Source organism: Passer montanus, unplaced genomic scaffold (genome assembly GCF_014805655.1).
Source record: "Passer montanus isolate IOZ18808 unplaced genomic scaffold, ASM1480565v1 scaffold5, whole genome shotgun sequence".
Classification (NCBI taxonomy): domain Eukaryota; kingdom Metazoa; phylum Chordata; class Aves; order Passeriformes; family Passeridae; genus Passer; species Passer montanus.
Genome location: NW_024369929.1, coordinates 16,336,506 through 16,352,556, shown reverse-complemented (window position 1 = coordinate 16,352,556; position 16,051 = coordinate 16,336,506). Strand labels below are relative to the sequence as shown.

Sequence of the window (16,051 nt, the reverse complement as noted above, 5' to 3'; positions counted from 1 at the left end):
GGGAACTGAGAGGGACAAAGGCGCCCGGAGAGTTCGGGATATACGCATTAGAGCCGAAGAGACTTGGGTAGGGACTGGGACCCGGGCTGGAGCTCGGTCCGGAACTTGGACCGGGTGTCGGGGGTTGACCGGCCGGCGCGGCAGAAGCGGCTGTCAGAAGGCGGAGGGACATAGACGTAGTGACGGCAGGGTGACGAGTCCTTCCTTTTCCGGTCGGGGCGCGGCGCAGGCGGGCGGCCGCACGAGCAGCTCCGCCGCCATGGTGAGGGGAGCGCCGGGCCCGGCCCGGGGGAGCAGGGCCGGGGGGGAGCGGGCTGGGCAGTGGGGCCGGCCCGGGGGAGCCGGCTGGCGGCGTGGGGCGCGCCGCCGCCGCCATTTTGGGCCCGTCAGTGCTCGGCGGCCGCGTGGAGCCCGGGAGCGACCGAGCGGGGCTGGGCCGGGCGGGCCGCGGGCGGCAGCTCGGCGTGGCCGGCCCAGAGTTCTCCTTTCCATGGGCACGGAAAGCGATGGGATGCGTCCCCATCGCCATCTAGCAGTGCTTTGTAGTTTCCTGATTTATCTAAACGCTCCACGGGAGCGTTTGCGCCCATCGGGAGTGGGAAGAACGGCTTGTATATATCTGTCTTTTTAACCTATTTTTCTTGCAAAACAGGTTTTAAGAGGCCTCGGTCTAGAATCAGGTTACAAATGAACAACTTTTCTTGCCAGTACAGCTTAGCTTGTGCTCTGATGCCTTCACCCTGGTCAAGTTTGTTGTTGGGGTCTCTGGGTTAACATCAGGGGCCAGAGCCTTGCTGATGACCAGTGTCACATGCAGAGATGGCCCTTCCATTGCTATTATGTGGTTAGTTTGGAGCTCTGGAGTATTTTAATACCTCTAAAATGAACTGCACATGGGAAGGGGAAGAAAAATGCTTTGCCTGTACTATTCCTACCAGATTAATTAACAACCGATACAATAAAGCACTAAACCATTGTTTTTAAAGGGTGCTGTTCATCCTCTGGCTATTTTTGGGCATCCTTTCACCCTTTTGACAGGCAGCTGCTGCTGGGAGCAGCTTGATTTTCCACTGCACAACTTTTAAAGCACCAGAGGTTGTTCAGAGGGTCCAGGCTTCCTCTGACACTGTTTGGTGAGCTGGTTACGTTTTGTAATTCAAGTTATAAATGTTTGTTTGGTTAACACAGGTGGGTTTTTTAGCACTAGATGGAAATTAGTTACGTTTTGTAATTCAAGTTTGTTTGGTTAACACAGGTGGGTTTTTTTAGTACAAGATGGAAATTAAAGGGGTTCATTGCAGGGCCCAGAGGCTGAGCTGTGTAAATGCCGTGGAAGCTCAGGTGTAGCTCTGAGGTGAGCAGTGCAGCACACCTGCAGTACAGTATTGCTGTGATGACGTAATTTGCGTCTTATCCAGTGCCCAGCGACAGTTGCCTGCTGTCACCGTGCTGGCACTGCCGAGCTGACGACCCCTCGACTCTGAGCACTAGATGGAAATTAAAGGGGTTCATTGCAGAGCCCAGAGGCTGAGCTGTGTAAATGCCGTGGAAGCTCAGGTGTAGCTCTGAGGTGAGCAGTGCAGCACACCTGCAGTACAGTATTGCTGTGATGACGTAATTTGCGTCTTATCCAGTGCCCAGCGACAGTTGCCTGCTGTCACCGTGCTGGCACTGCCGAGCTGACGACCCCTCGACTCTGAGCAATACCTGAGGAGTTCAAACACTGAAATACTCAGAATTCCACGTGGCTTGCACTGAAGGGGTTTGTGCCTCGCAGGCTTGCGCTCGGCCGCTGATCTCCGTGTACTCCGAGAAGGGCGAGGCGTCGGGCAAGAACGTGACGCTGCCCGCCGTGTTCAAGGCGCCCATCCGGCCCGACGTGGTGAACTTCGTGCACACCAACCTGCGCAAGAACAACCGGCAGCCCTACGCCGTCAGCGAGCTCGCAGGTACCTGGCTGCTGCCTGGGGAGAGGGCTTTGTGGTGGTGTGTGCCCTGTGAGGGGAGAGGGGCTCGTGGTGGTGTGTGCCCTGTGAGGGGAGAGGGCTTTGTGGTGGTGTGAGCCCTGCTGGGGTCTGAGCCCTTCCTGTGAGGGGATGAGCTCGCTTCACAGAGCAGGGAGACAAAATTCCTTCTCTAGCTGGGGAACAAAGACAGATAATCCAAATCTCAGGCCAAGAGCATAAACAACGTGGAATGAAGGGAGAAAAACAAGAAGGATGGGACTTCATAACCTAAAGCTGTAATTGGGCAATTAACTCCAAATGCAGATGAACCAACACTTATGAAAGTGAGAGACCCCGTGACCAGGCATCCATTTTTGTGACCATTTTCCGTTCATCTTGGGTGCAGCCCTGGCTGGGTTCTTGAGCTGCCCAAGGTGGATCCATTGAGGGGATCCTTTTAATAAATCTTTTTAATAAATCCCTACTTTAACTTTGTCTAGGTCAACCTTCACAAGGCATCAGGGCTGTACTGCAGGGGGGTTCAAATGGAAATAAAGTTGGAGTTGGGATAAGAGAACTGCTTCTCTGCAGTTTTCTCTGGGGTTTTGTGTAGAAGACAAGGCCAGTTGTTAACAACATGGTTTTAACTGGTTTGAAATGCAGCAGTTTTATTATTCTGAGGGGCATCAGGGTGTTGTTTTGAGGTACTCTGTGGTCTTGCTTGAAGTGGGTGTTGCTGGAAGTACCACAGTCCTCAGTGGAATCATTCTTTGCAGGAAAAACATAAAACAGCTGAAAGTGTTCCAGGTGAAATCCCTGCTCCACATTGACCTCATGAGACTTGCTTGAGGCATTTGCCAAGAAAAACTTCAAAGGGACATTTGTTAGATTTGCTTCTGTTGTTTGTGCAGATAACTTCTGCTTCCCAAGAAGTCTGTGCGAGGACATGCCTTTTTAACCTTATTTCGAAGTTTCACATAAACCTGCCTTTTTAACCCTATTTCTAAGTTTCACACAAACATCCTAACTTGCTAGGTATAGCAGTGCCAAGTCAGACCTCCAGATTGAGGATCAAGCTTAAACTAAGTGTCGTAAAGATCTTAGATCAGAATCAGGTACTCTAATAGACTAGGATTAAGTTTTCTTGATTAAGATTTGTTATGCTGAAATGATGAGATTCCACTTCATTGGTCCGTGTTTCTGAAACACATGATTGTGTGGAAGTTCTGATCAGTGCCCTGAGTTCAGCATCCCTCTGGATGCAGGGCATGGCAGTGATGTCACCTGGATGACCCTCACGATGTCTCTCTCTGTTGCAGGTCACCAGACCAGTGCTGAATCATGGGGTACTGGGAGAGCTGTTGCTCGAATCCCGCGCGTCCGGGGTGGTGGCACTCACCGCTCTGGCCAGGGTGCCTTTGGCAACGTATCCTTCCATGGCTGTGCTGTTTTGGGGCCACTGAACTCAGCCAGCAGAAACGTTTTTAATTATCTAAATATGAGATGGAATCTTTTTCTTGAGGTAATGGCTGCAGCTCAGACTTGCTTTGATGAGATTCCCACTCTGGAACCACATCACCCATTCTGTCTTGCCATGATGTCGTAATTTGCGCCTTACCCTGTGCCCAGGGACAGTTGCCTGCTGTCAGAATCCTGGCACAGGTGGTTGACGACCCATTAAAGCTGAGCAAGCAATAAAACAATCACTTTGGGATAAGAAAACTCCAAAAAGTTGTTCTTAACTGCAGCTCCCAGATGTGTCGTGGCGGCCGCATGTTCGCCCCAACCAAGACCTGGCGGCGCTGGCACCGCAGGGTGAACATCATGCAGAAGCGTTATGCCATCTGCTCTGCCCTGGCTGCCTCTGCCCTGCCAGCTCTGGTCATGTCTAAAGGTGAGAATTCTGCCTCTGGAATTGCTTGTCTGAGCCAGCAATGGGTACTTTGTAGTGGCTTCAATGGAGTCTTGCAGAGCGGTTTGATGTTCTGTTCATGGAGGCAAAGACTTACTCAACACTCAGGTACACAAAGTGCTGTGTGAGACCTGTAAGACACCACTGGAAATTCACTGGTCTGCTTACTGTGCCTGACTTCATTTCATTAATTTCTGTAATGAATTTATTTCTATCATGTATCATTTATGAATATACAAAGCAATAACCTTGAGGAATGGTCCAGCCAGGGTCAGTGAGCAACACTGAATGTCTTTTGAAATCCTGTCTAGGCCACCGCATTGAGGAGATTCCAGAACTTCCTCTGGTTGTTGAGGACAAGGTTGAGGGCTACAAGAAAACCAAGGAAGCTGTTCTCCTCTTGAAGAAGCTTAAAGCTTGGAATGACATCAAAAAGGTGAGCTAGGAAGGTGTGATCTCCAGGGCAGAACACAAGTGCAGTTATTAGAGTAGGAATTGCAAATAGTTCTGTATTTTGACTGGAGAATGATGAACATCTCACCGGTCCGTGTTGCAGATGTGCAGTGATGATGGTGAAGTTCTGACTGGAGCAGTGTTTTGGCTCTTGGGATATTCAGTTTTTGGGCTTTTGGGATATTCATTTTCTGCTTTTCCCAGGTTTATGCCTCCCAGCGCATGCGGGCCGGGAAGGGCAAGATGAGGAATCGGCGCCGCATCCAGCGCAGGGGACCCTGCATCATCTACAACGAGGACAACGGCATCATCAGAGCTTTCCGGAACATCCCAGGTGATGAACCTGCCACGCTCTGTTGGGACACTGCCTGGAATGATGAGATTCCACTTCATTGGTCCGTGTTTCTGAAACACATGATTGAGTGGAAGTTCTGACTCGCTGCAGTGGTTGATATGCTCTTTGTAAGAGCCTGTCAGGGTGGTGCTTAGGGTGTTTGTGACAAATGTTGCAGCTGTTCCCAATCCTGAACTGTGTTAAAAATGAGGCTGGTTAGTTTGCCACTGGAAAAAGGCTTATTAATTTAAAATTCAGTAGATGTTCATACAGAGGTATGTGTAGCTATGTAATACCAAAGCCAAAAACCCCCAGTCTCTTTCTGCATCTTGTCTACTGCTGAGCCTCACATTCCTGGATTTTAATTACAAACTGAAGGGGTTGCTCTGCCTGTCTCGTGCAGGAATCACTCTGCTGAACGTGAACAAGCTGAACCTGCTGCGCCTCGCGCCCGGGGGCCACGTGGGGCGATTCTGCATCTGGACCGAGAGCGCCTTCCGCAAGCTGGACGATCTGTACGGCACCTGGCGCAAGGCTGCCACGCTCAAGAGCGACTACAAGTGAGTGCAGCCTTCCCTCTTCATCAGGAAAAGGGATTCTGGGACTTGCTGCTGAGTGCCTGCTTGTGGTGAATTAGCTGTGGTTTTATCACCCGCTCACGCTCTGAACCTTGGTTTCGCAGCCTGCCAATGCACAAGATGACCAATACGGATATTGGAAGAATCATGAGAAGCCAGGAAATCCAGAAGGCCCTGCGTGCTCCAAAGTGAGTGTTTTAATGAACAAAGGCTGTGCAGGGAGGTTTGAAGTTGCTTTCAGGCTGGGATTTCTTAATTTCTGGGTATAAACACAAGGAATTGCAGTTGTCCAGGTTTCAGGGAGAATTCAGAAGTGGCATTGTGAAATACACTGATGATACAACATGGCTGTGCTTTTCAGGAAGAAGATTCAGCGCAGGGTCCTGAAGAAGAACCCGCTGAAGAACCTGAGAATCATGATCAAGTTGAACCCGTACGCCAAAACCATGCGGCGCAACACCATCCTGCGGCACGCGCAGAACGTGAGTGCCCTGCCGGGGCTGGGGCTGGGGCTCGGCTGCTGCCCTCACTGACATCTCTCTCTCTGTTCCAGCACAAACTCAAGGAGGAGAAGAAAGCCAAGGCCCAGGAGAAGCTGGCAGCCAAGGCCCCGGCTGCACCCAAGGCGGAGCCCGCTGCCAAGAAGGCCAAGACAGCCAAGGCCGCCAAGCCCGCGGCGAAGGGCAAGGCCGAGGCGTAACCGCGGCCGTGCTGCCCCGCGGGGGCTGTGCCCGCGGTCTGTCCCTAATAAAGGCTGTTGGAACAGAGAACGCGTGTGGGGTGTGCGTGTCCGAGCAGCCGCTCCAACTGCGGCTTCCGGGGCGGGCGGGAATGGCGGGGGCCGCGGGGCTGCGCTGCCCGGCGGGGCCGCGCGGTGGCGCTGGCGCGGCGGCGGTGTGACGTCACGCGGCGGGGCGGGCGGCGCGGCCGGGACGATGCTGAGCCGGCTGCAGGAGCTGCGGCGGGAGGAGGAGACGCTGCTGCGGGTCAAGGCCGCGCTGCACGACCAGCTCCGCCGGCTGCGGGTGCGGGGCACGCCCCGGGGACGGGGGGCGGCCGCGGGGACGGGAGAGGGAGCGGCGGGGCCGGGCCTGCCCCTCAGCGCTGCGCGGCCGCGGGCCGGGCCCTGCGCCCGATCGGTGCTGGAGAGGGAGCAGGGTGGTCTGGGAAAGGGGGAAAGGTAACTGTGCAGCGTACATCGCAAAGAGGTGAATGTAACCGTGTGCAGGGTATATCTCAAAGAGGTAAATGTTATTCTGAGAGTTTGTAGGGCACAGCTGTAATAAGTACCTGTAGTCGTGAGTGTATATGTACATTAAGAGGTAAATATAAGTGCGAGTGTATGTAGGATATGTCTCCAAGTGGTGAATGTGAGTGTGGTGCATGTGGGATACATTAGGTGATAAATGTGAGTGTACAATGCATGCTCTCTAAGAGGTAAATGTGAGTGTGTGTAGGATACATTAATAGATAAATGTGAGTATGTAGGCTATATCTCTAAGAGGTAAATGTGAATGTATGCAGGGTACATCAAGAGATAAATGTGAGTGTGAGCAGGATACAGCTCTATGAGGTAAATGTGAGTGTATGTAGGGTACATTAATAGATAAATGTGAGTGTGAGCAGGGTACATCCCTAAGAGGTAAATGTGAATGTATGCAGGGTACATCAAGAGATAAATGTGAGTGTGAGCAGGATACATCTCTATGAGGTAAATGTGAGTGTATGTGTGATACATTAATAGATAAATGTGAGTATGTAGGCTCTAAGAGGTAAATGTGAATGTATGCAGGGTACATTAAGAGCTAAATGTCAGTGAGCAGGATACATTTCTAAGAGGTAAATGTGAATGTATGTAGGGTACATTAATAGATAAATGTGAGTGTGAGCAGGGTACATCCCTAAGAGGTAAACGTGAGTGCCTGGTTTGCCTTGGCCGATGGGTGGAGAAGGGATAGTTGGAGGTAGTGGAACTGAAGACTGCTTGGGTTAGAGACTCACACATACCTGTAGGCTCTAAGAGGTAAATGTGAATGTATGCAGGGTACATTAAGAGCTAAATGTCAGTGAGCAGGATACATTTCTAAGAGGTAAATGTGAATGTATGTAGGGTACATTAATAGATAAATGTGAGTGTGAGCAGGGTACATCCCTAAGAGGTAAACGTGAGTGCCTGGTTTGCCTTGGCCGATGGGTGGAGAAGGGATAGTTGGAGGTAGTGGAACTGAAGACTGCTTGGGTTAGAGACTCACACATACCATAAAAAGGAGCTTAGAGCAGAGTGGCAGGCGATTTACCGACGCTTTGAGGTACAAAGCCGCGAGCAGCGCGGGAGGCGGTGCGGTGCTCAGTGCCGTCCCTGCAGGTGGAGGAGCTGGCGCTGCAGTCCATGATCAGGGACGGCGAGGAGAACGTGCCCGTGGCCCTGCCAGCCCTGGCCGAGGACACCCAGCAGGTAAGGGGGTCCCTGGGCTCGGAGGGGCCCCGCGGCTGGCTGGCAGCAGGGGCTGGGCTGGTTGTGCAGCTCCTCGTGTCACCTCATGGATGCTTCTCATCACTGCCGAGCTCAGCTGTGAAATGTCAGCTTTGCTGCTGGTTTCTTTCCAGGGTTTCACCTTTTCCCCAAAAGCAGCACGGTGTTTCCAGGGGGATTGGGAAACACCTGTGTGCTGTAGCTTCAGTTCACCACGTGTTAAATATTTTGTTTAATGCTTGTGACCCCGGGGTGGCACCAGTGCTGCACAGGTGCTGCAGATTTCACTCAGTGCCTGCCAGCCTGTTCCACAGAGATCAGGGCCTTGTTGCTGTGATGGGCTCTCAGTTGTAGCTCTGAGAGCTTTAATTAAGTGACTGCACAGCTCTAGCAGTGATTTGAGGAGTGTTTGGTGTCTGTGCTGGGTTTGGTAATCAGCCCTTTTCTCTGACAGACTCTTGGGCAGATGGACAATGAGGCTGCCATCAATCAAACTGAGTTACACCTCAGTCTTCAGGATGATAAAGAGGAGGATGAGGAAGAGGAGGAGGAATCCGATTCTTGAGAGAAAAAAATCAGAGATGGTTCTCAATACAGACTCAGGAATTTCTTCTTCGTTCATCTGAAACTCACCAAGTGGTTTCCATTTTGTGCTGTGTGGGTATGAGCTGTGTGACACATCAGAGTGGAGGGCAGTGACACTGAACACGTGAACTTCCCAGGCTGGCCACATCTTGACTCAGATGTTGAATGAAAGCATGAAAATCTGCTGCACAAATATGTAGCACAATCCATTCCACATTTCAAACCTAATGTAGCTCTTAGAACATCTTTGTATGTGGAAGGGAGAAGCAGCTGATCATCCAGACCAATTAACACTTGCACTGAAAGCAATAACTTGTCTTTTCTCACTTCCTGATGTGAGGAACAAACCCAGGTCCTGGAGGCTGGTGCTGCCCCAGTGATTACATTCTAACCTCATTTGCCTAAACTGGCAATTTCGGATACAGGTGAGAAAAGATGTGTCCAAGGCTGTCTCCAGCCTTCAGCTGCTGTGTTCTCAGTTCCATGGAAAGCTGGAGTTACTCCCAGAGTCCTCCCGGTGTCAGCCCAGTTCTGAGCACAGCAGGGAGGTCTCTCTGTCCCCCTGGTGCTCTTCAGTTCTGTCCATCTGTCTCACAGAAGGACTTTCTACTTCTGAAGCCAAGGAGCCTTTTATTTGTCCACAAATTTTAGACTAAGAAATGATCCGCAGTGCTTGTACTAAGCTGGTACTCTTAAATTGGTGTTATTTTATTTTTCTCTCATTGTAACCTCATAAATCAAGGTCAGGTTATCTGATTTCCTGTGATTCTCAAGGAGCAGCATGAGGAGTGTAAGAACTTAGTTATAAATGGAAAGTGATGTGAAATCTCCACCATTTTTGCATTTGGAAAAGTGTCTGGTGTCCTGGGGGTGGTCAGAACTGACATTCAGCCTCCAGTGAATTCCTGCCCTGTTTAATGAGTGTTAATTTGGCTCTTGTTTGGTTTGTACCAATGGAAACTGCTGGGATGTAAATGTGGCTTCATCCTGTACTAAAGACTATTTGGGTTTTGAGGATCCTGGATGTCTTAATGAAGGAATTCGGAACAGGACTGAAGATTGTTTAACAAAGCTTTCCCAAGCCTGACAGGTAAAAAACCCCCAAAAGTCTGAGCCAAAACTGCTACGGACAGCTAAGCCCTTGCAGAGATGTGTATGAAGAGCTGGTTTGGGAGGAGCTCAGGAGCCATCCCGGCCTTTCTTGGCACATTGCAACTCCAAAGGGTAATTCTGACTGTTGAAAAATGTTATTTGTGCCCAGCATGGTCCAGAGTAGTTTTCATGGATAGAATTCCTGCTGCTTTTGTGAATGAGTGCTTTTGGATTTGAACAGCCCAGTTCTAGTGCATGTTGCAATAAAGTTCATTTCCTGCTGTCCTTACAAGAGTGCCCAAATTATTGCAGTCTGGGGGACAACCCCCAGTGGGAGTTAAACCTCCCAAACCATGCTGTGCACTTCTTTTAGCAAACAGCCAAAGGCTCTGTTTGCTGGGTGTAGGTAAAGCTCAGGAAAGAGTTTAATTTACACCCTCCCAGCTGTCACTCCAGGTCTCATTCCAGCCTGGACAGGCTGGAGGAAGGCTGGGATTGCCAGTGAGTCATTTCCTGCCTCTGCTGGGCCGGGCTGTGCCAGCCCTTTGATACCTGATCCTTTGGCCATGTGGAAATTCATCTCCCACTGATGGGGATCCCTTCTGGGGAACAATTTCAGGCATTTCCTCATCCAGAGTCCTTTCAAAGAGCTGGAATTTATAGTGACCAGGTTAAAGCCTCGGTCAAGGTTTAAAAAAAGCTTCAAGAAGTTACTTGATAATATATTTATTAAGAGAACCCATTGCTAAACATCTGAGAGAATAAAACAATAAAGGATTTTCATACACTTTTAGACACTAAACACAGTTGTCATGACTCTTTAGGTTAAAAGAAAGCAAAGTGCTTGGATCATTGTCTTGATTCCATAGGACACTTCCAAGAACTAACTTTTAAAAATCAATTAGAAAGACATACATCACTAAATCCAAGGATGATGATATGTTCGAAAAATAAATATAGAAATATGAACAAGTCTACAATTAGAATATTGCCCTGTGCATTCTGAGAAATGCAGAGCTCTTGCCTTCTTCACCTGCAAAGAGAGAGATCTCTAGACAACAGCAAAATTGGAGCCTAACTTTTGGGAACAGCTGGGCAGCAGCAAAGCATGCTCACAGACAGGCTCGGAGCATCCCGATCCCGAGCCCGGGGAGCTCAGGGAAAGCATGATTGAAGTACCAACGATTTACAAAGAGTCTTGATAAAGTTCAAACAAGCCAGGGCACAACCGCCCTGCCCCAGTGATATTTTCATTAAGAAAGAATATCCATAATCACCTAAAATCAGCAAGCACTGGAACTTACACAGCTTACATTTGGTCAGTGAACGACGGAACCCGGTACGATACCAATTAGTTTAGGACGAGATTTAAAACCATTTTGGCACATGCTATCAAAGACATTCTTCCTTAAGAGGTGAAATACATGTTTGAACAGGTACAAGCTGAGGAGAGAGGACCAGGAGAGCATGGTTGTCACCAGAGGTACAGTCCAGGAGCTGCCCCGGGCTCAGACGCCGGCGGCGTGCGTGGGGGTGCTGGGCTGGTTAAGGCCGATGGTGGAGCAGAGCCACCCTGCAAAATCCACCTCCTCCGCCTCGGATCTCTTGATGAAAGCATGGATCTGGGCACAGGAGAACAGGGTCAGCGTGGCAGCCCTCAGGCTGCTCAGGAGCAGCCCTCAGGAGCACCCCTAAATCCACTTGGAGCCATCGAGCTGTGAAGCTTGACAGAGAAATCCCCACAGAAATGCAGAACAGCCAGCACCAGGCAAAGCATCCCAGAGGAATCCTGAATCCTGCCGCTGCCTGCTGCACCACAGAAATGATGGGCATGTGGCTCAGCCACTCCCAGTGATACTCTGGAAAATGTCTGCCTGGGCACTAAAAGGCTTTTTGTAATAAAAAGAGTCTCTTGCATTTTGCACCATTATTGTGCAGCAGGGTCAGGGCAGGGAAAACCTGATTTCCTGCAGTACAAATGAAGTCCTGGCATTACACTTAAAACCATAAAAAGATGCACTGAAGCTGATATGGTTATTTCACACAGACAAAAATGCAGGATGTGTATTGAGTTCTACAGATTTTGCCAGACAAAGCTGGTAAAAAAGTGACAAATCTTGTGTTTCACAAGATTAAATACATATAAAAATGTATTTAATTAGTCCATATGGTATATGAAGTTTTGTTCTTTTGTCCTCCTAAAAGTATTAATCAATGCTTTATTATTAACTAATAAACTCAAGAGAGAATTATTTTGTTAATTAGTTTAAGCCACCCATTGTGATTATCAAATCCAGACTTTTGGTCTCCTTGACAGTCCCTGTTGCAGGAGGTGTGAAACCTGCAGCCCCTTGATCTCTAGCTCAGAAAAGCTGTTCCTCCCTAAGCTGAGCTCCTCATGGGCCACCAGCCACCCTCGAGGCCACTGCTCTGACCTGCTCTGGGCCAGCTGGAATCCAACCTGCCTGGGAAGGGGCTTTTAGATCAAATTAAAAACCTTCACTCACCATCAGCTGCTTCAAGTCGGCTCTCTCAGCAGGATTCTTAATTAAACTGGGAAAACACAAAGTGGTGCACAAGTTACACTCCATTACCATTTAAAATAAGGCTCCAGTGTCCTGTTGGCTGCACTGCTCTGCTCTTGACACCACTCAATAAAAGCACCAGGTGCCTCTCAGACAGAGATGGGAGCCTGCAGTTCCCTTCTGTGGCTTCCACAGCTCCAGGTAAGAAATCCTGAGTTGTCTGAGACTGATGAGTGTCTAAACCAAGCTGGGGAGATAAATCCCATTTCGACTAAAACAACATGAGCCCCTTTATCCCTCAGGTTTCTTTGCCCCAAGTCTCTTCAAGCTCAGGATCAAGTAGAGCTATTGACTGTCCTTCCTTTTGGAAGCTGTAAATAGAGATATTTGACAAATAAACAAACTTTTGAACTGCAATGAGCTGCCCCCCTTGGTTCAGTGCTGGCACCACTGAGGTGCAGCTGGGGAAGTGAGAAGATGGAATAGCTGCTGGGATAAAGGTGTTGGCTCAAGGAAGAACATCTGGAGCCTGCAGGATTGTGCACCCCATGGCACAGCCACTGCAGGAGGGGGTGCCTGAGCCTTGCTGGCTGTGCTGGGGGTCACTCCCTAAGGACTGCTCTGAGCTGCACACAGCAGCAGAAATTCAGGGCTGAAGAGGGGAATCCCTGAGCCTTGGGGCTCCTCTGGATGCACCTGTTGCCTGTGAGATGAACTGGAGGCAATTAACACCCAAAGAGGATTGATTATGCTGATTGCAATCTGCCCTGGCCTGGAGCAGGGACTGATTGCCAAGGGCCTGATAGGCAAAGCTGAGCCCAGTGTGTCCCTCTGCCACTCAGCCACGGAGAAAACAGAGAAAATACTCACCATTTGTTAACAAAATCTTGAAATTCAGAACCAAAGACACCATTGGGCAGTTTTGGAGGTGGCTGTAAATAAATAAATACATTTTTTTAATCAGCAATCCTTCAGCATAATGTTACAGTGTGGACAGTCTCATGTCCCACATCTGAGCAAAGCTGTTCCAGGTGTTTCTGTACTAAACCAGATTTTCCCTGCTATGGGGTGGGTTTTGGTTGGTTGGTTGTTCTATTTTCTCCACACACACACCTGGATGAAGTAAGCACAGCCTCAGTTCTCATTAAAGAAGGCTCAGAGCACTAATTAGCACCCTGTCATTCTCCACACTGCTGAGGGAAGGTGCCTTGCACATCATTAGTTCCATAATCCTTTTGATGTCACTTTTCTGTCCCTGGGAATGAGTTTGTTCAGGCTCTGAATTCAGACACAATTCTGACAAATAAAGAAGGGGGACTGGATAAACCTGCACGTTGTTGCCTCATCCTCCAGGGCTTGGCCACAGGATCAGGGTTAAGTTCCCATCCTCACACTGAGTTACTTTTATGCACAGGGCAGGGCAAGACCTACACCCCTCCCTCATGGAGCACAGCCTGTGTTGGAGGGAGCAGCTCCTGCTGGAGAAGTTTGTGCTAAATCAGAGGTGGCACAAGAAAATCTTGCCAAACTCTGAGCTGCTGCAGCTTTTCAGCCCAATCTGCCCCCTCAGGGATGCTGCAATACAGGAGCACAGCAGCTGAAGTGATTCAATGCTCACTCCATGCCCAGAGTTAGTGCTGCCAGATTGGGCTGTTATATAATATGCAAAACAGATTTGTAATCTGAGAGAATTGTGCAAGCAGATGAGTTACAGAAGCAATTTATCAATTTATCAGTGGCACAGGCAATGCAGGGACCCAGACACCAACTGTGCCTTTCAAATGGGTGAGCTGGACAGTTCTCAGTAATTCATCCAGCTGGAACAATTGTTACCCAGCTGCTACAAATGACAGCTAACATGAGCATGCTTTTTTCTTTTTTTCTTTTTCTGAAGAACACAAGCAGAGTGAAGTCACACAAGTTTCAGTGGTACTTGTGAAAATACTGGAAACAACCCATCCTAAAATATGAATCTCTAACTAGCCTTGAAGCTTAGCTGTTTGAAAGAGAAGAGAATTGTGACTCAGTCATAAGACTAAACCAGACTAAACAGCACTAACCCCAAGTTCCAGGATGCTTTCAAAGTTTACAGTTGTGAAGTGCAGATTTTTAAGTTTATAAATTACCTCATTGACGATGTAATCCAGAAGTTCAAAGATTGCCATTGGGGGTCTGCTGTCTGATCCATAGGCTGGGAAGAAATGGGAGAGAAATTGGAGAAACTGGGATCAGTGTCACTCTCCCTCCATGGCTTTAGGGGTGCTTTGGGAAGCCCAGGTCTGACACTTCTGGCACCCAGCACATTTACAGGAAAAGGAGCAACAGCAGCAGGGAAATGCTTTCATGCAAGGAGACATTTCCAGGTCTGACCCAAAGCATTCACTTCACTGGGATCATCCTGCTGCACCAGGACCAGCATCCTGGGGAAAACCAGAGCACCAGACTGGGATCTCAGAGTGGTTTTTGGTTTTTTATCAGTTTTTTATCAGATTATGAAACCTGAAGGTTGTGAGTTCAATCCTCACACGGGGCACCACTTTGTGGAATTTCTGGGTTTCTTTGTTAAGGTCAGGATTAAATGTGTGAGATGGTATTTCTTGTTTAGGCTCAGATGTTTATTAGTTCTTATTTAAATTATAGTCTCACAAATTGTGAGTTTTACAGCACTTTAAAAAAGTAAAAATGGAGTTGTATCTTTCTCTCTACAAGGCTTTTTAAAGGACAAACTGTCTAATTAAGAAATGACACTTAAATTATTTTTACTTTTAACCTAGTAACTAACTACTTGTGGCTTGCAATGGGGACTTTTTTATCTAATTACACAAAACCACCCAAACCCATGGAGAAGAAAGTGAAGAATAAGGACTAGCTTCTGCCCTAAATCTTCTATCTTGTTTTATATATATCTTTTATATCTTGTTTTATGTATATTACTATATTCTAAAACCTTAAACTCTAAGTTTTTTACTATGCGATATTACACATTTCTATTCAAACTACACACCGTTCCATTATTCAATTTTGGAAGCCTTCTCCACAGCCTCAGACCAAATGCAGTGTTCTTTTGGGGGTCAGTGCCTGTCAGCACAGAGTGTGAAATTCCCAGCACCCAGGGCTCCAACCCCTCAGTTCTGGGGCTGCTCACAAGAACCACCAACAAAAGGGTCTCTGGTGCTCTGCTCCCTCAGGGCTCCTCTCAGTGAGGCTGAGCCAGGTGCCCATCACAACCCTGATTTTTAAAAGCTGAAATCCCCCCTGTGCAGAGCAGGACCAGCTCCAAAGGGCCTGGAAGCTGGCAGGAGAATCAGTGAGGTGGTGACTCACAGCTCATGGGCCGGCCGGGCGCTCTTTGCCTGGGCGAGGTCTCTGTGACTGGAGAATCCCCCTCCACGGGGCAGCCAAACATCAGCTCCAGCTCCTTGGAGTCAGGGGGGGGAATGGGGTACCTGCCGATGGCCATCTCCACCAGGGACAGCCCCATGCTCCAGATGTCTGACTGCACCGAGTAGTGGGTGCCCTGCAGCCTCTCGGGCTGCAAAACACAGGGGAGGGGAGGAGAGGCAGCTTTGTGACAAGGAATTACCAAAAAATGACATTCTGCAATAACCTGGATCAATTAAAGCACGAAACCCCAACTTGTTAGCACAGCATGCTCAAATGAGTGACTTCTTGGTATTCTCCTGCAAATCTGTCCTCTGGATTTCCTGAAGTTCCCCAAACATTCCAGCGCTGCAAACAAGTGTGAGACAATTCAGGAATTATTCTCTCGTGTGCTGTTTTATTTCTTTAGCACACATCTCATGGAACTCTTACACAAGGCTCTGCAGGCAAGATCAGACTCAGCCAAAAATCTGGTTTGTATTGTCTTTAGGAGATTCACACACTGTAAAGGTTATTAGGTGTGGGATTTTTTTGGTCAGCTGAATCACGATCAGAAGTGTATCTGACCATTCCAGTCCCACTGCTTCACAGATCCTCAGTTTTGAGCAGTGTATCCACCTCCTGCTTCTGCCAAAACCAGCAGGTGAGTGCTGCACCAACTCCTTTTGCTTAATTTTTGCACCTGCTTTGTCAGTCTATGTTCAGTGCTGAATACAGTTCCTGAAATTATTAATACATTAATCTACTTCACCCTTAAATCCATTTTTACTCA

General features: G+C 48.7%; 3 protein-coding genes and 5 non-coding genes across 8 annotated transcripts in view; 7 read left to right on the top strand and 1 right to left on the bottom strand.

Moving 5' to 3' along the window:
- Positions 1-129: 129 nt before the first annotated feature.
- On the top strand, positions 130-5,993 carry RPL4 (ribosomal protein L4). Its single transcript, XM_039723176.1, has 10 exons — positions 130-262; positions 1,778-1,949; positions 3,266-3,372; positions 3,702-3,840; positions 4,170-4,294; positions 4,516-4,645; positions 5,049-5,205; positions 5,328-5,411; positions 5,585-5,705; positions 5,777-5,993. The coding sequence occupies exons 1-10, from the start codon at positions 260-262 to the stop codon at positions 5,921-5,923; spliced, it is 1,185 nt and encodes a 394-aa protein (XP_039579110.1). The 5' UTR covers positions 130-259; the 3' UTR covers positions 5,924-5,993.
- On the top strand, positions 1,387-1,487 carry LOC120509230. The gene has a single exon (XR_005629197.1). It is a non-coding gene; the product is annotated as a small nucleolar RNA SNORD16 (small nucleolar RNA).
- On the top strand, positions 1,603-1,703 carry LOC120509236. The gene has a single exon (XR_005629203.1). It is a non-coding gene; the product is annotated as a small nucleolar RNA SNORD16 (small nucleolar RNA).
- LOC120509233 lies at positions 3,110-3,180 on the top strand. Its single transcript, XR_005629200.1, has one exon. It is a non-coding gene; the product is annotated as a small nucleolar RNA SNORD18 (small nucleolar RNA).
- On the top strand, positions 3,537-3,636 carry LOC120509235. The gene has a single exon (XR_005629202.1). It is a non-coding gene; the product is annotated as a small nucleolar RNA SNORD16 (small nucleolar RNA).
- On the top strand, positions 4,680-4,750 carry LOC120509234. Its single transcript, XR_005629201.1, has one exon. It is a non-coding gene; the product is annotated as a small nucleolar RNA SNORD18 (small nucleolar RNA).
- A 123-nt stretch (positions 5,994-6,116) lies between the features above and the next one.
- Positions 6,117-9,667, top strand: SNAPC5 (small nuclear RNA activating complex polypeptide 5). Its single transcript, XM_039723059.1, has 3 exons — positions 6,117-6,248; positions 7,589-7,678; positions 8,151-9,667. Exons 1-3 carry the CDS (start codon positions 6,159-6,161, stop codon positions 8,259-8,261), a joined length of 291 nt encoding a protein of 96 aa, XP_039578993.1. The 5' UTR covers positions 6,117-6,158; the 3' UTR covers positions 8,262-9,667.
- Positions 9,668-10,083: 416 nt separating this feature from the next.
- MAP2K1 (mitogen-activated protein kinase kinase 1) overlaps positions 10,084-16,051 on the bottom strand; it is a 32,844-nt gene continuing 26,876 nt past the window's right edge. Inside the window, exons 7-11 of the mRNA XM_039723057.1 lie at positions 15,223-15,430; positions 14,025-14,089; positions 12,769-12,830; positions 11,881-11,926; positions 10,084-10,995 (exon numbers count right to left, since the gene is read on the bottom strand). Coding sequence (XP_039578991.1) covers positions 10,882-10,995; positions 11,881-11,926; positions 12,769-12,830; positions 14,025-14,089; positions 15,223-15,430 — 495 coding nt within the window. The 3' untranslated portion in view covers positions 10,084-10,881. The remainder of the gene's footprint in view (positions 10,996-11,880; positions 11,927-12,768; positions 12,831-14,024; positions 14,090-15,222; positions 15,431-16,051) is intronic.